Here is a 21,864-nt window from a genome sequence, read left to right as displayed (position 1 = left end):
TTAATAAATGTGCAATGCTTCTATTACCCCATTCTTAAAGATGAAAGAACAGGGACTTCCCTGGTGGTGGAGTGGTTAACACTCTGCGCTCCCAATGCAGGGGGCCTGGGTTCGATCCCTGGTCAGGGAACTAGATCCCACAGGCATGCCGCAACTAAGAGTTCACATGCCACAACTAAGGATCCAGTGACCCCCAACTGAGGAGCCCACCTGCTGCAACTAAGACCCAGCGCAACCACATAAATAAATAAATAAAATAAAATCTACATTAAAAAAAAATTAGGGCTTCCCTGGTGGTGCAGTGGTTGAGAGTCCACCTGCCGATGCAGGGGACACAGGTTCGTGCCCCGGTCCGGGAAGATCCCACATGCCACGGAGCGGCTGGGCCCGTGAGCCTGCACGTCCGGAGCCTGTGCTCTGCAACGGGAGAGGCCACAACAGTGAGAGGCCCGCATACCACAAAAAAAAAAAAAAAAAAAAAATTAAAGAACAGCCAAGGATCACCAACTGTTTGAGAAAAGCCTATAATATGAAAGACAAACACAAAACAGAGAGAAAGAAAAAAAATTGCAGAAACAAACTTGATATAGACAGAAGAAAAATTCATAAATTATAATTAATATTTCATATATATTAGACATCAGCAGAGATATTGCATCCATGAAACAAACACATGGTGTTAAAAAAATAGAAGACCATTCAGGGACAACAACAAAAAGCCTTGCAAAAACTAAAAGTATGACAGAAATAGAGCAAATAGACAAAAAGATGGAAAATAGGAGAGAAAAGATTGAAAATGGTAGGCCACCCAGAAGGTCCAGCCTCCAAATAATAGGAGAGCTAAGTGGTGAGAGAAAACATTACATCATAGTTGAATTGGCATCATTTTTTTCCCCTTTCATAGTGGTACATATCACAGTGTTGTGTCCTATAATTAAAGTTGTCTTAAATTTGATAAAATATGATAACTATTACACACAATGGTTCAGCTGTCTGTAGAGTTTATGTATTTATAGTAAACTTTATTGTACATTTAGACAACAAAACTTCATAGCAGATGGTAAGATATGAAGACAGAATAGTGTGAGTGTGGTATGGGCATGTGGGGAGAGCTGGCTTTCTGTGTGAACATGAGCCTAGTTCTCACCTTCCAGGGTGAGAGGTCAGTAGATAATGTTAAAACAGAAAAAACAAGAAGTAGCAATATAAGCATGATATTTAGCGATATAGAGATCAATACCCAAAAAAGTTAAAAGGGGTGAAATGAGTGCTTCTGGAAATAGGAAATAGTGCCACATGGGTACTGTTTTTCACATAGTAGTTTGAATATTTTTGTTTCTTTTTTTCCCCTGGGTTTGTAGTTGTTTTTATATTTTCTCAGTTTTATTGATATATAACTGACATACAGTACTGTATAAGTTTAAGGTGTGTAGCATAATTATTTGACTTACATACATCATGAAATTATCACAATAGGTTTAATGAATATCCATCATCTCATATTGATACAAAATTAAAGAAATGGAAAAAAGTTTTCCCTGTGTTGTACATTATATCTCTAATATTTACTTATAACTGGAAGTCTGAACCTTTTGACTACCTTCATCTATATTCCTCTCCTTCCATCCCCCCAACCTCTGGTAGCAACAAATCTGATCTCTTTTTCTATGAGTCCGCTTGTTTGTTTGTTTGTTTTTGAAGTATAACTGACCTACAACACTCAGTTTCAGGTACACAACATAGTGATTCAGTATTCTGTACATTTCAAAATGATCACCATGCTAAGCCTAGTTATGATATGTCACCATACAAAGATATTACATAGTTATTGACTATATTCCCCACTGTACATTTCATACCTGTGTGTATTTTGCAACTGGAAGTTTATATCTCTTAATCTCCCTCACTCATTTCTTTCCTCACCCCACCCCTCTCCCCTCTGGCAACTACCTGATTGATCTCTGTACCTGTAACTCTGTTTCTGTTTTGATATGTTTGTTAATTTGTTTTGGTTTTTAGATTCCACCTATAAGAGAAAGTATATGGTATTAGTCTTTCTCTATCTGCTTATTTCATTTAGCATAATATTCTCTAGGTCCATCCATGTTGTTGCAAATGGCAAGATTTCATTCTTTTTTATGGCTAATATTCCACTGAATATATACACCACATCTTCTTTATCCGTTCATCCACTGATGGGAACTTAGGTTGCTTCCATATCTTGGCTATTGTAAATAAGGGTGAAATGAACATGGGAGTGCAGGTATTTTTTCTGATTAGTGTTTTTGTTTTCTTTTGATAAATACCCAGGAGTGGAGTTGCTGGGTAATATGTAGTTCTATTTTTAATTTTTTGAGGACTCTCCATACTGTTTTCCATAATGACTATCAATTTGCATTCCCACCACCAGTGCATGAGGTTTCCCTTTTCTCCACATCCTTGCCAACACTTGTCATTTGTTGTCTTTTTGATAATAGCCATTTTGAAAGGTATGAGGTGATATCTCAGGGTGTTTTGGTTTGCACCCTAATGATTAGTGATGTTGAGCCACTTTTCATGTGCCTGCTGGCTATCTGTATGTCTTCTTTGGAAAAATGTTTATTTAGATCCTCTGCCCATTTTTTAATTGATTTTTTTTAGTGTGGAGTTGAATGAGTTCTTTGTAGACTTTGCATATTAACTCCTTATCAGATATATAGTTTGCAAATATTTATCCCGTTCAGTAGGCAGCCTTTTCATTTTGTTGATAGTTTCCTTTGCTGTGCAAAAGTTTTTTAAGTTGGTTGTAGTTACATTTGTTTATTTTTGCTTTTTCCCCACTTTTCTGAGGAGACGTATCCAAAACCCATTAATAAGACCAATGTCAAAGATTATACTGCTTATGCTTCCTTCTGGAAGTTTTATGGTTTCAGGTCCTACATTTAAGTATTTAATCCATTTTGAACTTATTTTTGTTCATGGTATGAGAAAGTAGTCCAGCTTTGATTCTTTTGCATATAGCTGTCCAGTTCTCTGAATATCATTTTTTGAAGTGGCTGTCTTTACTGCATTATATATTCTTGCCTCCTTTGTAGTAGATTAACTGCTCATATAAGTGTGGATTCATTCCTGGGCTCTCTATTCAGTTCCATTGATCTATGTTTCTGTTTTGGTGCCAGTATCATACTCTTTTGATTACTGTAACTTTGTAGTATAGTTTGAAATCAGGGGGCATGATACCTCCAGCTTTGTTCTTCTTTCTCAAGATTATTTTGGCTATTTGGGATCCTTTGTATTTCCATAAGGATTTTAGAATTATATGTTCTAGTTCTGTGAAAAAAACATTTGTATTTTGATAGGGATTGCACTGAATCTGTAGATTACCTTGGGTAGTATGGTCATTTTAGCAATATTAATTCTTCAAATTCATGAGCACCATACATCTTTCCATCTGTTGGTGGTACCTTCAATTTCTTTCATCAGTGTCTTATGGTTTTCCAAGTACAGGTTTTTTACCTCCTTAGTTAGATTTATTTTTAGGTATTTTATTATTTTGATGCAATTGTAAATGGAATTTTTTCTTAGTTTCTTTTTCTGATAGTTCATTGTTAATGTATAGAAATGCAACAGATTTCTGTATATTAATTTTGTATCCTGCAACTTTATCAGATTCATTGATGAGCTCTAGTAGTCTTTTGGTGGTATCTTTAGGATTTTCTACGTATAGTATCATGCATCTTCAAACAGTGACAGTTCTACTTCTTTTTCAATTTGGATATATTTTATTTATTTTCCTTGTCTGATTGCTGTGGCTAGGGCTTCCAATACTATGTTGAATAAAAGTCGCGAGAGTGGGCATCATTCTGTTGTTCCTGATCTTAGAGGTAGTTTGAGTGTTTCATATAACAAGTTTTGTAGAATTATAGACTTTTTAAACTATGTGACTATGTATTTTGATTAAAAAATGCATATTCTGAAAAAGTCACCTAGATCATAACACTGGCTTCAAGGAGATTTTTAAAAAAATAAACCCATTTCTTATATCTTGCCATGGCATGCTTCTTACATTGGGAAGCTTAATTGTCATGGAAGTTGTCATCAGATATTAGAGCTAGAAAATTTTAGAGCTAGATCTTCTAATTGAACAGTGTAATTTTACAGAGAAGAAAACACATTGAGAGAGGAGAAATGACTCACCCAAAGTCACACAGTACATTCCAGATTTAGGGTCTAGGGTTCCTGACTCCTGACCCAGTGTTCATTCCGGTTAACTGCACTGCCTTTTGATCATTTGAATACACTTCATTGCCCTGTTCAACTCAGAGTATTAGGGGGCTGTTTGAAACCCCGTGAAATATATAACATTGCTCTCTATTGGATGCTGGCAGGAAGGAAGGGTTCTGAAGCAGTCACACCAGCCACTGAAAGCCAGATCTTATTGGGAAGTCCTCTATCAATGGTGGGAATACCATGAGACATATACTGTATAAGTCTTGCTATAGTGTAGTTTCAGTAATAAATAATAATGGCTTTGTCAGTAAGGACTGCATTGTAAGAGAAGGATTTATGCATAGTATGGTGAAGATGATGGGTCATATACCACTAGGTGGGCAGATTAATTGCAGTTTAATGGCCGTTGAAGATGAATTGCCTTTTCTGACCTCTGGGTTCCTCCTGAGGGTTATAGTTCCATGGAACACAGCTGTTGGGGTGAATATAGTCCTAAGCAGAGTTTCTGATACCAAGGGAGGGTCTTGCTTGACTGGCAGGATGTGATGTATTCTGACACCCACCTTCATGTTAAAAATACTGTGATTAAAAGCAGTATAAACCTCTAAATGGTGTAATAGTTTAATGAAGTGATAGCATTAATAAAGAAGAGCTGGCTTTTGAAATATCAAAGTATAAAAATGATGCTGTCCTGAAATATTAAGAAATGTTTATAAGCATCAGAATTTCATCCTATAACAAATACTTTCTCAGGGCTTTTCCAAAAAAGAACTTTTCATTGGAATAATGATCCATATAACTTTTTTCATCATATCATAGATAGGGTGACCAATTTTACCTATAATATTTAACTATGATTTATATAACTTTGAAACATTCTAATGCTGTTGTGGTTCAAGCTTCATGTCTTTGAAAAATGCTTTGAAACTGACTTCCACAGTTGGATTCTTTCAAAATGTAGGTCTGATTTTTAAACCTATATTTCAAAATCATAGTTTGTCTCTTTCAAAATCTAGTTCTGGTAGTGAGTTAGATTTATGAGTTATTTAATGCAAAAATGGATTTATGCAAAAATTGTAGATGCCTCCCACCCTTTTGTCCTTGACTATAAAAAATGGAAGAGAGGAAACTGAGGGAAAAGTAAGATGATCTACAGATAAAATGACTATTTATGTGCAAACAACTGGATTGATAACTGTAAAACAGAACAAGAGCTAGAAGACATAGCTCTATAAACTAGTGGGGTTTTAAAAAATAAAAGGTTACTCTGCAATGATATTTTTAAGAAATGTGCAAAATTTATTTTCAGATCTCAACACGTATCTTTTAGTTCACATCAAATCTGTAAAGCTCATCAATCTGGCACTTTTTCAGATCAACATAAATCAGTCTCAGAAAGTAAATAATTATTGAGTTTAAAGCAGAAAGAGTTTTCAACTTGTTGCTGTTATTTTGATAATGCATCTAACTATCTGTATATGTCTTCCTTTACTTTCCTTGCTGCACAGGTTTGCCATCAGCAAATTTGGCTGCACCTAACCTCACTGTGGAAGAGGGAAAGTCTATCACATTAACTTGTAGTGTTGCAGGCGATCCAGTTCCGAATTTATACTGGGATGTTGGTAATCTTGTTTCCAAGCATATGGTAAGGCTTGTGTTTGACTGTGCATTCATAGAGATGAGAGTGTCTCAGAACTTGAGATTGTATTAACCTAGTGAAAATCACTTAATATTTTATAGGGCCACGTAGATTTACAATGAGTTTTTGCTGTGCATTTACTTTCTATCTATTCTTACTTAACAAAGACTAATGCAGGTTGCATTTTAGTTATTTATACCCCATAGATTGGAAAGTCTGTTGGTCTCTAGTAAGCTTTTTATGTCACCGTGAGCAAGGTGAGTGACTCCCCTTGTGGTCTTTTCCCTCGGAGGAAAGTAGGTAGGAATTCAAGGATTAAATCAACTTCACACATTAAATAATTGCAATCTAGAGAAATAGAATAGCTTCTGATTTACTCCTTTGCCTAAGCCCGATTAGGCTAGAAACTTTTTTCTAATGTTATAGATGATTTTCTGCAGTTAGGGGAAGAAACCCCAAATCTTGTTACTTTGGGTTCAGTCCTAACCAAGATTATTTTTGTCTGTTAATTCATTTGTAGAATGAAACAAGCCACACACAGGGCTCCTTAAGGATAACTAACATTTCATCTGATGACAGTGGAAAGCAAATCTCTTGTGTGGCAGAAAATCTTGTAGGAGAAGATCAAGATTCTGTCAACCTCACTGTACATTGTACGTAATCAGATCGGCATGTGTTTTTAATAGCAGATGATTGTGGATACACCTACATTTGTGGTTGGGCCACTCTGGGTGCTGCTTTAGTGCATTAAAAAAGTATATGCAGTGTTTTGTGTATCCTTAATTAAGAAATATTATCAGCCCCTTTCACTTGTCCTATTTCTTCTAATCTCTCTTGTTCATGCGTTATCTTTAAGCTTCTTTTTCGATTTTAAGTGTGTCCTCTTGTGCCTTCCCCTGTCTTGTCTTGATAGAACATATTTTGAGCTGGTTATCCTCTTTTTGTTAATAAGTTGTAGTTTAAATTCTGATAAACCAGTTTCTAAATTTTTTTTCTCTGTAAAAACAATATGAACCTTTAAAGTTGTGATACCTAAAGTACTGAGCTGGCTGTTCACAAACACCAAATTATACTGTTGATACAAAAAAAATACCCCATTTATTTGACATCAAGCTTCTGTGAGGAATTGGAGGAGTCCTACTTAAATGACTGAAAATTATTATCACGTGCAAAAAAACTTTTATAACTGTTTTAAATTTCTCTCTACTGAAGACATATGATATTAATGTTTCTTAAGCATATGTGCATTATTCTCCAGTATTATAAGCAATATAACCTATAACTTAACATTCCAGATTGTTGCATTCAGTGTGAACGGTGTACTTATTCAGTAAAAAATACATAATCTTCACATGAGTGGAAATTCTGAGCTGCCATGGTATAAAGTAACGAGGTTTTACTCTGTTTGGATTAGGATTTGGATGAGAAAAATACGAGTGTGCATGTGTGTAAGTATGAATATGCATTACACACATGTAGGCACAAGGTTTGATACACTGGTTAACATTCACTTATAACACACATTCCGTATGTGATTGTTGGAGTGAATGATTGAAATCACCAACCTTTTGTCACTGTCAATACTACCTCGACGCCCAGAAGGTCCTGGACTCATAATTTCTCATCATTTTGACCCACATGGAAGCTTGAAGTCAATGTCATCCCCAAACACATGCAACCAGTTTCCAACTTTATGTCCTTAAGTCAACACCTCACATAAAGCTCATTTGAGCGTGGTGACAGGAAAAAGTGAGGCCTAGGCATGGGCACCTGGGCTGGTAGGAGGAAGGTAAGTATTGTCCCTGCCCCATCGTGGTCCTTGTGTTTGTAACACAGACCTATAAGTAAGGGTACTCCAATTCAAATTTTTCTCAGTTTAGGTTAATATCTATGTAGTCTCCATGGTCTGGAGAATTGGCCTTGTCTATCAAAGTTTAGATAACAAGTAGAAGGAATAAGTGATAAAACATATTAGCAACGGAGACATCCTTTGCAGTGATCCCACTCAGAATGTATTTGTTAGCAGGCTATGATTTCCCCCCCTTCGTGTGATGAACGTATACAACCAGGAAGCAGTGCATGAGGGGAAGGGCTACTGGATTAGGTATTAGGAGATCTGGATTCCTGTTCCAGATTTTCCTCACTCAGTAACCTTGACCAAGTCACTTAACCTTATTGCACTTGGGTTTCTTCATCTGAAAAATGATGCTATTAGGTCTCAAAGATCTCTTCCAGTCCTTGATTTTATAATTATCAAAGTCAGACCACATAAAAATAAACAATTATGAGGGATTTTAAATAGCTTCACTCAGGATAAGTACTCTGTTTAAAGATGCTACTTGATAATGTTTATTTCCCCTAAGAATAAGGTGCTTTATACTTCAGGTTAAAATAATCTCTAGTTTGTTTGTTCAGGCTTAGATAGGACCTCAGACATTTAAAGGATAAAAACTTTGATATCTCCAATTCCAGCAAAAATGGGCTGTACTGTAATGAAAAGTAGTGCTTTTAAAGAGAGTTTCCTATTGACCATCGGCGAAAAATATTATCAATTTATCAGACTTTATAATAGTCAATCAACATCGATAGCAACATTCATTGCATTGACCAGTTTTATTTGTTTTAGAAAAGTTATGCAAGATCAGGGCTTCAGGCAAGATTTGCAAAGTCATTTTTGTCATTATTTGTATTATTAAATGAAGTTCTGTAAAAATAGTGGTCCTCAATGTTTTGGTGATTAATCTCCATAGTATCAAAGGCATATATATTAGAAACCAAAGTCAACTTCAAATGAACGCTTTCCACTGTCAGTAATCTCAGGGATCTGTTTGGAGTTGGTTCTCACACCGAATAGATGTGAAAATGACTACAATGCATGGGCTTTAAGCAGAGCAGGGAAAGGAGTCTCTCTGAAGCTCTCTGTAGAAGTTAAATCAACCTTGATGATGATACAAAATATTGATGGATTCCAGAGTTGTGGGTCATGTGTTTTCTTAAACCAAACAATGGTTGAATAAAAATCCCCTATTGATGACACAGAGATCTGGAGGTGGGGAGAATTCTGAGCTTTCTGATGCTATTAACTCTCTCTTTTTCAATTTAGTTGCTCCAACTATCACATTTCTCGAATCTCCAACCTCAGACCACCACTGGTGCATTCCATTCACTGTGAAAGGCAACCCCAAACCAGCGCTTCAGTGGTTCTATAATGGGGCAATTTTGAATGAATCCAAATACATCTGTACTAAAATCCATGTTACCAATCACACGGAGTACCACGGCTGCCTCCAGCTGGATAATCCCACTCACATGAATAATGGGGACTACAAGTTAGTAGCCAAGAATGAGTATGGGAAGGATGAGAAACAGATTTCTGCTCACTTCATGGGCTGGCCTGGAATCGATGATGGTGAGTACCTGCTGTTTTTGCATCTGGGGAGAAGATAGGGTATATCACTCAATTACTGACAACATCATGCTAAAGCCAAGTCCAGGGGCAGGGATTCATACTCTTTCCATGGAGGTGATAGGGATGAATAACTTTGAACAATATACTGATAAACACACATTATTTTTCTCTTGAGTGTTACATGAGATTTTGTATCACAATGGCAAAAACCAAACAAATCTGTGAGTGGGTGAACTGTATTTGGTTGGCTCATGAACTATTTAAGATATATTTTCTAGTCCCTTATCCATTTGGGACTCAGAATCCTGCTCTCTCATCCATGGATGAGGAACTAGTGTTGTGGAATGTTTTGCTTACCTGGGCTGACTGAGTTGTGGCATCCTTTGATGGGATCCTGAATTATTTTTCTAGGAGTGGTAAAAGTTCCAATCTGACCAATGGTTTAGGTTGGGAAAAGGATGGCTGGCATCAGGAGTCCGGTACATGGTCAGCAGAAGAATTTCAGTGGGAGCCTCAGTAAAAGCAGGGATGATGTCATGCATTTCCCTGCTCCAGTTACTATTGCTCAGTGAAGTATTCTTACTTGCTTGTTTGTGTTGCCCAAATACCTGGTACTATTGTAGAGATTGAGCCCTGTGTTTGGATACTGGGACCTGTACATGATTAGAATTCCTCACCATAACAGCGCCAAGTTAATCAAAGCCACACAAAAACAGCCTTGCAGAGGGGAAGGGAAAATAGAAACTTGGAGGCCCATGGGGTAGGGGCTGCTGGGGCAGCATGTACTAGTGTGGCTCGCAGGGCAGCCACATGGACAAAGGTGATGGCTGCAAGCCACCTTCACCAAACGATAATGCAATAATTCTCATTACACAATACATCTTCCTGTTATCCTGGTATTTATTCAACAGCTTTTTAAAATTTATTTATTTTGATTTTAAACTCTTTTTTTTACATCTTTATTGGAGTATAATTGCTTTACAATGGTGTGTTAGTTTCTGCTTTATAACAAAGTGAATCAGTTATACGTATACATATGTTCCCATATCTCTTCCCTCTTGCGTCTCCCTCCCTCCCACCCTCCCTATCCCGCCCCTCTAGGTGGTCACAAAGCACCGAGTTCATCTCCCTGTGCTATGTGGCTGCTTCCCACTAGCTATCTATTTTACGTTTGGTAGTGTATATATGTTCATGCCTCCCTCTCGCTTTGTCACAGCTTACCCTTCCCCTTCCCCATATCCCCAAGTCCATTCTCAAGTAGGTCTGTGTCTTTATTCCTGCTTTACCCCTAGGTTCTTCATGACATTTTTTTCCCTTAGATTCCATATATATGTGTTAGCATACGACATTTGTCTTTCTCTTTCTGACTTACTTCACTCTGTATGACAGACTCTAGGTCCATCCACCTCACTACAAATAACTCAATTTCGTTTCTTTTTATGGCTGAGTAATATTCCATTGTATATATCTGCCACATCTTCTTTATCCATTCATCCGATGATGGACACTTAGGTTGTTTCTATCTCCTGGCTATTGTAAATAGAGCTGCAATGAACGTTGTGTTACATGACTCTTTCTGAATTATGGTTTTCTCAGGGTATATGCCCAGTAGTGGGATTGCTGGGTCATATGGTAGTTCTATTTGTAGTTTTTTAAGGAACCTCCATACCGTTCTCCATAGTGGCTGTACCAATTCACATTCCCACCAGCAGTGCAAGAGTGTTCCCTTTTCTCCACACCCTCTCCAGCATTTATTGTTTCTAGATTTTTTGATGATGGCCATTCAGACTGGTGTGAGATGATACCTCATTGTAGTTTTGATTTGCATTTCTCTAATGATTAATGATGTTGAGCATTCTTTCTTGTGTTTGTTGGCAGTCTGTATATCTTCTTTGGAGAAATGTCTATTTAGGTCTTCTGCCCATTGTTGGATTGGGTTGTTTGTTTTTTTGTTATTGAGCTGCATGAGCTGCTTGTAAATTTTGAAGATCAATCTTGTGCCAGTTGCTTCATTTGCAAATATTTTCTCCCATTCTGAGGGTTGTCTTTTGGTCTTGTTTATGGTTTCCTTTGCTGTGCAGAAGCTTTTAAGTTTCATTAGGTCCCATTTGTTTATTTTTGTTTTTATTTTCATTTCTCTGGGAGGTGGGTCAAAAAGGATCTTGCTGTGATTTATGTCATAGAGTGTTCTACCTATGTTTTCCTCTAAGAGTTTGATAGTTTCTGGCCTTACATTTAGGTCTTTAATCCATTTTGAGCTTATTTTTTGTATGGTGTTAAGGAGTGTTCTAGTCTCATACTTTTACATGTACCTGTCCAGTTTTCCCAGCACCACTTATTGAAGAGGCTGTCCTTTTTCTATTGTACATTCCTGCCTCCTTTATCACAGATAAGGTGACCATATATGTGTGGGTTTATCTCTGGGCTTTCTATCCTGTTCCACTGATCTATATTTCTGTTTTTGTGCCAGTACCATACTGTCTTGATTACTGTAGCTTTGTAGTATAGTCTGAAGTCAGGGAGCCTGATTCCTCCAGCTCCGTTTTTCATTCTCAAGATTGCATAGGGTATTTGGGGTCTTTTGTGTTTCCACACAAATTGTGAAATTTTTTGTTCTAGTTCTGTGAAAAATGCCAGTGGTAGTTTGATAGGAAGTGCATTGAATCTGTAGATTGCTTTGGGTAGTAGAGTCATTTTCACAAAGTTGATTCTTCCAATCTCAGAACATGGTATATCTCTCCATCTATTTGTATCATCTTTAATTTCTTTCATCAGTGTCTTATAATTTTCTGCATACAGGTCTTTTGTCTCCTTAGGTAGGTTTATTCCTAGATATTTTATTCTTTTTGTTGCAATGGTAAATGGGAGTGTTTTCTTGATTTCATTTTCAGATTTTTCATCATTAGTGTACAGGAATGCCAGAGATTTCTGTGCATTAATTTTGTATCCTGCTACTTTACCAAATTCATTGATTAGCTCTAGTAGTTTTTCGGTAGCATCTTTAGGATTCTCTATGTATAGTATCATGTCATCTGCAAACAGTGACAGCTTTACTTCTTCTTTTCCGATTTGGATTCCTTTTATTTCCTTTTCTTCTCTGATTGCTGTGGCTAAAACTTCCAAAACTATGTTGAGTAAGAGTGGTGAGAGTGGGCAGCCTTGTCTTGTTCCTGATCTTAGTGGAAATGGTTTCAGTTTTTCACCATTGAGGACAATGTTGGCTGTGGGTTTGTCATATATGGCCTTTATTATGTTGAGGAAAGTTCCCTCTATGCCTACTTTCTGCAGGGTTTTTATCATAAATGGGTGTTGAATTTTGTCAAAAGCTTTCTCTGCATCTATTGAGATGATCATATGGTTTTTCTCCTTCAACTTGTTAATATGGTGTATCACATTGATGGATTTGCATATATTGAAGAATCCTTGCATTCCTGGAATAAACCCCACTTGATCATGGTGTATGATCCTCTTAATGTGCTGTTGGATTCTGTCTGCTAGTATTTTGTTGAGGATTTTTGCATCTATGTTCATCAGTGATATTGGCCTGTAGTTTTCTTTCTTTGTGGCATCCTTGTCTGGTTTTGGTATCAGGGTGATGGTGGCCTCGTAGAATGAGTTTGGTAGTGTTCCTCCCTCTGCTATATTTTGGGAGAGTTTGAGAAGGATAGATGTTAGCTCTTCTCTAAATGTTTGATAGAATTCGCCTGTGAAGCCATCTGATCCTGGGCTTTTGTTTGTTGGAAGATTTTTAATCACAGTTTCAATTTCAGTGCTTGTGATCGGTCTTTTCATATTTTCTGTTTCTTCCTGAGTCAGTCTTGGCAGGTTATGCATTTCTAAGAATTTGTCCATTTCTTCCAGGTTGTCCATTTTATTGGCATAAAGTTGCTTGTAGTAATCTCTCATGATCTTTTGTATTTCTGCAGTGTCAGTTGTTACTTCTCCTTTTTCATTTCTAATTCTATTGATTTGAGTCTTCTCCCTTTTTTTCTTGATGAGTCTGGCTAATGGTTTATCAATTTTGTTTATCTTCTCAAAGAGCCAGCTTTTAGTTTTATTGATCTTTGCTACCGTTTCCTTCATTTCTTTTTCATTTATTTCTGATCTGATCTTTATGATTTCTTTCCTTCTGCTAACTTTGGGGGTTTTTTGTTCTTCTTTCTCTAATTGCTTTAGGTGCAAGGTTAGGTTGTTTATTCGAGATGTTCCCTGTTTCTTAAGGTAGGATTGTATTGCTATAAACTTCCCTCTTAGAACTGCTTTTGCTGCATCCCATAGGTTTTGGTTCATTGTGTCTCCATTGTCATTTGTTTCTAGGTATTTTTTTATTTCCTCTTTGATTTCTTCAGTGATCACTTCATTATTCAGTAGTGTATTATTTAGCCTCCATGTGTTTGTATTTTTTACAGATCTTTTCCTGTAATTGATATGTAGTCTCATAGCGTTGTTGTCAAAAAAGACACTTGATACAATTTCAAGTTTCTTAAAATTACCAAAGCTTGATTTCTGATCCAAGATATGATCTATCCTGGAGAATGTTCCATGAGCACTTGAGAAAAATGTGTATTCTGTTGTTTTTGGATGGAATGTCCTATAAATATCAGTTAAGTCCATCTTGTTTAATGTATCGTTTGAAGCTTGTGTTTCCTTATTTATTTTCATTTTGGATGATCTGTCCATTGGTGAAAATGGGGTGTTAAAGTCCCCTACTATGAATGTGTTACTGTCGATTTCCCCTTTTATGGCTGTTAGTATTTGCCTTATGTATTGAGGTGCTCCTATGTTAGGTGCATAAATATTTACAATTGTTATATCTTCTTCTTGGATCAATCCCTTGATCATTATGTAGTGCCCTTCTTTGTCTCTTCTAATAGTCTTTATTTTAAAGTCTATTTTGTCTGATATGAGCATTGCTACTGCAGCTTTCTTTTGGTTTCCATTTGCATGGAATATCTTTTTCCATCCCCTTACTTTCAATCTGTATGTGTCTCTACGTCTGAAGTGGGTCTCTTGTAGACAGCATATATATGGGTCTTGTTTTTGTATCCATTCAGCCAGTTTGTGTCTTTTGGTGGAAGAATTTAGTCCATTTACATTTAAGGTTATTATCGATATGTTTTTTCCTATTCCCATTTTCTTAATTGTTTTGGGTTTGTTATTGTAGGTCTTTTCCTTCTCTTGTGGTTCTTGCCTAGAGAAGATCCTTTAGCATTTGTTGTAAAGCTGGTTTGGTGGTGCTGAACTCTCTCAGCTTTTGCTTGTCTGTAAAGGTTTTAATTTCTCCTACAAATCTGAATGAGATCCTTGCTGGTTAGAGTAATCGTGGTTGTAGGTTTTTCTCCTTCATCACTTTAAATATGTCCTGCCAATCCCTTCTGATTTGCAGAGTTTCTGCTGAAAGATCAGCTGTTAACCTTATGGGGATTCCCTTGTGTTTTATTTGTTGTTTTTCTCTTGCTGCTTTTAATATGTTTTCTTTGTATTTAATTTTTGACACTTTGATTAATATGTTTCTTGGCGTGTTTCTCCTTGGATTTATCCTGTATGGGACTCTCTGTGCTTCCTGGACTTGATTAACTATTTCCTTTCCCATATTAGGGAAGTTTTCAACTATAATCTCTTCAAATATTTTCTCAGTCCCTTTCTTTTTCTCTTCTTCTTCTGGAACCCCTATAATTCGAATGTTGGTGTGTTTAATGTTGTCCCAGAGGTGTCTGAGACTGTCCTCAGTTCTTTTCAGTTTTTTTTCTTTATTCTGCTCTGCAGTAGTTATTTCCACTATTTATCTTCCACCTCACTTATCTGTTCTTCTGCCTCAGTTATTCTTCTATTCATCCTATCTAGAGTATTTTTAATTTCATTTATTTTGTTGTTCATCATTGCTTGTTTCATCTTTAGTTCTTCTAGGTCCTTGTTAGATATTTCTTGCATTTTGTCTATTCTATTTCCAAGATTTTTGATCATCTTTACTATCATTATTCAGAATTCTTTTTCAGGTAGACTGCCTATTTCCTCTTCATTTGTTAGGTCTGGTGGGATTTTATCTTGCTCCTTCATCTGCTGTGTGTTTTTCTGTATTCTCATTTTGCTTATCTTACTGTGTTTGTGGTCTCCTTTTTGCAGGCTGCAGCAGGTTTATAGTTCCCATTGTTTTTGGTGGCTGTCCCCAGTGGCTAAGGTTGGTTCAGTGGGTTGTGTAGGCTTCCTGGTGGAGGGGACTAGTGCCTGTGTTCTGGTGGATGAGGCTGTATCTTGTCTTTCTGGTGGGCAGGTCCATATCTGGTGGTTTCTTTTGGGGTGTCTGTGGACTTATTATGATTTTAGGCAGCCTCTCTGCTAATGGGTGGTGTTGTGTTCCTGCCTTGCTAATTGTTTGGCATAGGGTGTCCAGCACTGTAGCTTGCTGGTCATTGACTGAAGCTGGGTGTTGGTGTTGAGATGGAGATCTCTGGGAGATTTTCGCCATTTGATATTCCATGGAGCTGGGAGGTCTCTTGTGGACCCGTGTCCTGAAGTTGGCTCTGCCACCTCAGAGGCACAGCACTGACTCCTGGCTGCAGCGTCAAGAGCCTTTCATCCACACGGCTCAGAATAAAAGGGCAAAAATGTAGAAAGAAAGAAAGAAAGAAAGAAAGAAAGAGGATAAAATAAAGTAAGATAAAATAAAATAATGTTATTAAAATAAAAATAATTATTAAGAAAAAAAAACACGGATGGATAGAACCCTAGGAGAAATGGTGAAAGCAAAGCTATACAGACAAAATCTCACACAGAAGCATACACATACACACTCACAAAAAGAGCAAAAGGGGAAAAAAATAATAAACCTTGCACTCAAAGTCCACCTCCTCATTTTGGGATGATTCATTGTCTATTCAGGTATTCCATAGATGCAGGGTACATCAAGTTGATTGTGGAGATTTAATCCACTACTCCTGAGGCTGCTGGGAGAGATTTCCCTTTCTCTTCTTTGTTCGCACAGCTCCTGGGGTTCAGCTTTGAATTTGGCTCCGTCTCTGCATGTAGGTTGCAGGAGGGCGTCTGTTCTTCACTCAGACAGGACGGGGTTAAAGGAGCCGCTGATTTGGGGACTCTGGCTCACTCAGGCCGGGGGGAGGGAGGGGCACGATGTGGGGCGAGCCTGCGGCAGCAGAGACCGGCGTGACGTTGCACCAGCCTGAGGTGTGCCGTGTGTTCTCCTGGGGAAGTTGTCCCCGGATCCCGGGACCCTGGCAATGGCGGGCTGCACAGGCTCCCTGGAAGAGGGGTGTGGATAGTGACCTGTGCTCGCACACAGGCTTCTTGGTGGCGGCAGCAGCAGCCTTAGCGTCTCACGCCCGTCTCTGGGGTCTGCGCTGTTAGCCGTGGCTCACGCCCGTCTCTGGAGCTCCTTTAAGCAGTGCTCTTAATCCCCTCTCCTCACGCACCAGGAAACCAAGAGGGAAGAAAAAGTCTCTTGCCTCTTCGGCAGCTCCAGACTTTTCCCAGGACTCCCTCCCGGCTAGCCGTGGTGCACTAGCCCCCTTCAGGCTGTGTTCACGCCGCCAACCCCAGTCCTCTCCTTGGGATCCAACCCCCGAAGCCTGAGCCTCAGCTCCGAGCCCCCACCCACCCCGGCGGGTGAGCAGACAAGCCTCTCGGGCTGGTGAGTGCTGGTCGACACCGATCCTCTGTGCGGGAATCTCTCCGCTTTGCCCTCCACACCCCTGTTGCTGTGCTCTGCTCCACGACTCCGAAGCTTACCCCCTCTGCCACCTGCAGTCTCCACCCGCGAAGGGCTCCTGGTGTGTGGAAACCTTTCCTCCTTCACAGCTCCCTCCCACTGGTGCAGGTCCCATCCCTATTCTTTTGTCTCTGTTTATTCTTTTTTCTTTTGCCCTACCCAGGTACGTGGGGGAGTTTCTTGCCTTTTGGGAGGTCTGAGGTCTTCTGCCAGCGTTCAGTAGGTGTTCTGTAGGAGTTGTTCCATGTGTAGATGTATTTCTGATGTATCTGTGGGGAGGAAGGTGATCTCCGCGTCTTACTCTTCCGCCATCTTCCAAAAAGCCCCCAACAGCTTTTTAAATGCACAGGCTTCCTTAGTGTGCTCAAAATGTGATTTGAATTATATAAGTTTAATTTACAAACAGCCTTTCAGCTCCTTTCAGGAGCACGTAAAACAAGCTATGTTTGGATGACTTACCCAGACACCCTGGCAGTTGTTGTCTGTTTCATTAAATCTTCCTCTTAATTGAGAATTTAGTTGCTTGGCTACATTTGCTGTAGTAAATCGCTAGATTGCTATGTTCCTTTTCTTGCATGTTTGAAGGGATAACAGCTTTATAGTTAAATCCAGAGACTGCTTTTGGGACAAGTGTTTTTTGTCTGTTTTTAAATAAAGTTTTGATTTGTGAATAATTTTAAATATTATTTATTTAAATAATTTATTATTTAATTTTAAATATTATTATTTATTATTTCTTTGCAAGGAAAGTTGCAAAGATGGTATCCAGAGTTCCCAGATACACCTCACCTTGTTTCCCTGATGCTAACATCTTGCATTACTTACATTTGTCAAAACTAAGAAACTGACATTGGTATGTTACTCTTAACTAAACTTCAGACTTTATGTGAATTTCTCCAACAACTGACTTTTGAAACAGTTGGAGGTGAACTTGATTCCAGGGTGAAGGTCTGGTGTTTAAAAGTTTTAGAAGTGGTCTGTGTGCTTTGATATGAGCACTGTTCTGTCAGTGTAAAGCCAGTAGCTTCTATTTTAGATAGGATTTTGATGTATTTTCTTTTGAACATTTCTGTATGGTACCAATATTTGGTAGAGCTTAACTCCTCTTATCTCTGTGGCCTCATTTTTATCGATCACTTTTGTTAGTTTTAACTTAGCTAGTGATAGGAAAGAATGGTTTTCTGGCATAAGAATATTTTGGTGTCTCTCAAATATTCCCTTAAAAGGAAATATTTATTTATCTAAAACAAAAATTAAGCCACATTTTATAAAGATGTTCTCTTCTCTCCTTTTTTTTCCATTTTCTTGTTCATTTATTCCTTTTTATCAGATCTTCAATGTAAATATGGCTTTTAGAAAAGTCTGATTTTTTTTTTTCTTTTTAAGTATTTACTCAAGGACCAGCTATCGAGGAGTAATAAATGAAAGTGGAAATGAAAGAGACTTGGCCCCGGGTGATAGTGGATATAAATGGCCCGTATGGGCCATAAACCACTTTGACCAATTAGAATGTGACCTTACTTGGCTTTGTGTGATAGAATCTTTGTAGGTATTTATGAGATTTGTAGCCGTAGCCCACAGATAATGGCTTTTCTTAGAATTGCCTTCTTTCCCTCTTAACTCTCTTTAGAACTAAAGAAAAATAGACAAATAGCATATATATATGTAATTTCCCTGCTAGTATAAATGTACATTCCAAGTTAAGGACATCAGGTCACATTTGGGTTTATAGCCCTTCAGTATTTCTGCTGTCATCTTTTTGTAATTGCTCAAGAAGTTTAGCTACCACAAATCTTTATGATAAGAAGTTTCAGCTACTTTTTTTCCTAGTTGTTTTGATGAGATCCCCTTTTTTCACACTGGGAGTTTCTGGACTTACCAGGAAGCAGGCAGCCTGGGATCCCTGTGAAGCTGGTTGCATCACTGTATGAAGCCAGAAGAATTAAAATGGCAGCTCTTTCATCCTTGGGCATGTGTGTTCCTCATTCAGCTCAGAACTGAGATTTCTGTGAAATGGTCACTTTGCTTAGGAATTCACCCACTATTTGGAGATAGAGAATGAAGCGTGTTGAAAGAAATTACAACAGAAATAAAAACAAATAAACAAAAAGTCCCTGATAAAAGAAAAATGGGTGAGCATGGAAGAGGATGGCTGACTGAACCTAGTGACAGTCCCGATTGCCTATCGCACAGCATGGTGTGGAAACACGGGATGTGGTGGCAGACACTCTGCTTTCCACTTGGAGCAAGGATGGGGCAGAGAGACCCCGAACCAGCATCAGCCAGAGCAAGAGGGTGCCATTGATGGCGTGTGAGGTTGGGAGGAAGGCAGTAAAGATCTCCATATAACATCTCTCCAGGGTGCTGGGACCTTGCAGAGTCTGACACCAGACACCAGCCCTAGCCAGGGTGCTGTGAGGAGGGACAGGTGTTATCAAGTCTTCGGATGTCAGCAGGACTCGGGTACCAGGCCAGTGCTTTTTCTATCTGATCATCACTGGCAGCCTGGCTAGCAACTGAGAAAGAGAGGAAAGACTTTCCCAAACTTCAAACACTAGATCGATTGTTTCGGATCCCATGCTTAGAACTGAACTCTGCTCTGGTCAGTTTTGAGTTATGTCTAAAGCACAACATGCAGTGCAATCTAGAGAACGGTGGTGTTTATCTTTCTAACACATGGAAGAGCACAACTGGTAACAGTCAAATTAATTTCATTTTGTTCTGGTTTTCCATCGGCCCTTTACAATTTAGTCAGTAAGAGTAATCTTCTTGGGTTCCTAGAACAGTAGCATCACACTCTATATTGCATGTTAGAATCAACTGCTGAGTTTTAATTGTTGTTTTATCTTATTTCATTTTTTAAGACACATTCCTGGGGCCCATCTCTGGCAATTCTGATTCAGTGGCTCCGGCTTTGGCATTTTTCATTTTTGAGATTCCCAGTGACTCCAATGTACAGCCAAGTGTGAGAGTCACTGGTCTGGGTGGGAGCTCTGACCCAAGTAAGATTTTTCTGCTCATTGTTGAGTAACAGACAATCCTTTGGTCACTTGAGGTTGCAGACAAAATCTCAACTGAGAAACAGGATGTCTCTTCTGAGTTAGAAACCAACTCTGGACTTGCTTTGAGGGCCAGTCTCCTCTCCCCTCCCAGTTCTGGCTGGCAGCATGGGGGTGGGGGCTGGAGCTTGCTACTGAGGTGGAGGGGTTGGGCTTGGGGGACCGAGTGTGGGGAAGTGTGCTGGCTGGTGGCTCTGTGCTCTTGGGACCTGGCGGTGTTCAATGCCGATTCACCCATCTTGTTTCCTGGAGACCTTTGTGGAGATTCCTCTCTCTGCAGCCCCATCTCCTGCAGTTCCCACGACATAAATGCATTTCTGTTCTGGCTGCTGGAAGTACCTCCTTCCTCAGCACACAGGAATGCAGCTTTGTGCTTTTGGGGTCCCTCTGGCCCTCTGGACTCCCCTTGCAGACTTCCTCCCGGGCTGCCTCCATCAGGTCCATGGGGAACCCTAGTGATCCCTTGTCCTGACGTTTCTGGGTGTACAGGTGGAACACAAATGTACCACCACAGGTGGCCTGAGCCTTCTCTGGCAGAGCCAGATGCTTGTCCTCTGAGCCTTTCACCTGCAGAGAACACAGGACACGTCCTCAAGCACAGCCGGTGGAAGCCCCATGGTGGGGTGGTGACGTTGGCAACACTTCTCCCCAAAGAAACTTCTTTATAAGTCCTTCCTTTTTCTCTTCTCCCTGGGACCTTTTGAAGTCTCAGCGTGAATCAGATGTTTCAAAGGACAATGGATTCAGTTCTCAGCCATTTCCTTTGTGAATTCCGCCTGTGAGTGTCTCATGTTCGCTTTGGTGTCGGTTACTAAGGCAGGAGAGTCTTGCTTAACATCCTGTTGTACTAGAATCCTAGGATTTTGAACAATTTGTCAGATCTCTCTGGAGGTTTAACAAACAGAGGGCGCTGGGCTACCCACCAACAGGCAATAAAACAAAGCCCTTTCTCCCAATAATAGAAAACACTGCAACCACCCATAAAATGATGAAAGATGAAGAAACACTTGGGTTTTCATTTCTGTCCCCTGCTTCTGTTTGTGGTAGTCTTCACCCTGGCTTCTAATTCCCAGGGATGTCCCTGTCCCGCTATTAGGCAGGATCTACTCATGAAAAGCAGGAAGGAAAGCTATTCAGCTGAAGGTGTGCAGAAATTGTAGGCAATAAAGAATTAAGCACCCCTTGGAATGTTCTCTTTTTGTGGAAGCCGTTGAACAGAAAAACTAAGTGGAATAGGTAGAACCTCAAAACTTTTACTTTTAATGAGATAACTCCTGTCTTTTGCTGTTGATCCAAATGACTCATTCATATCTGGTGTTTGAGCTTGGAATTTAGACATAGTTATCCCCCTCTCCTCATTATTCCAAAGGAAGGTTGGCACGGGGGCAAGGGTTTGGGTTTGGAACTCAGATCTGAGTCACCTAAGAGTTCTGTCTTTCATGACCTGTGTGGCTTTGAGTGATTTTCTTACCACCTCTGAACCTAACTTTGCTTCTCTGTAAAATGTAGGGTTCTAGCACCTCCTTAGAAGGTGGTTGTGAAGATGAGCATGTCTGGGAGTGCCCTCAGGGTACCTGACCCAGCATAGGGAGGAGCTCAGTGTGGTCCTCTCCTGAGGGAGTTGTGAGAGCATAATGACACGGTACAGATCCTCACGTCCCTTTGTGCTTATGCTCTGTAGCCTTTAGGAAGAAACTTGCTGACCAGAACCACGTTTCTCTCAGCTTTGGCTTTGTCCTCCCTCATCCAGAGGATTGGGCTTGCCCAGAGAAGAGGACCTCCAGACTCTGCCCCCTGACTACATGAGCTTTCTAGACTTGGCCCT

The 21,864-nt window shown here is 39.3% G+C and overlaps 1 protein-coding gene across 8 annotated transcripts in view; it reads left to right on the top strand.

Annotated features, from left to right (window-relative positions):
- Nucleotides 1-21,864, top strand: part of NTRK2 (neurotrophic receptor tyrosine kinase 2) — a gene marked incomplete at both ends in the record, with an annotated part of 393,544 nt that overhangs the window by 62,707 nt on the left and 308,973 nt on the right. For all 8 annotated transcript variants that reach the window (XM_082612254.1, XM_082612253.1, XM_082612252.1 and 5 more), the window contains 3 exons: nt 5,718-5,854; nt 6,369-6,501; nt 8,952-9,257. In XM_082612254.1, the coding sequence (XP_082468380.1) occupies nt 5,718-5,854; nt 6,369-6,501; nt 8,952-9,257 (576 nt within the window). The remainder of the gene's footprint in view (nt 1-5,717; nt 5,855-6,368; nt 6,502-8,951; nt 9,258-21,864) is intronic.

This window comes from Mesoplodon mirus (genome assembly GCF_964341445.2).
Source record: "Mesoplodon mirus genome assembly, chromosome: 1".
NCBI classification, from domain to species: domain Eukaryota; kingdom Metazoa; phylum Chordata; class Mammalia; order Artiodactyla; family Ziphiidae; genus Mesoplodon; species Mesoplodon mirus.
Note: the sequence above shows the minus strand (reverse complement) of the source record. Positions and strands in the feature narration are given on the sequence as shown.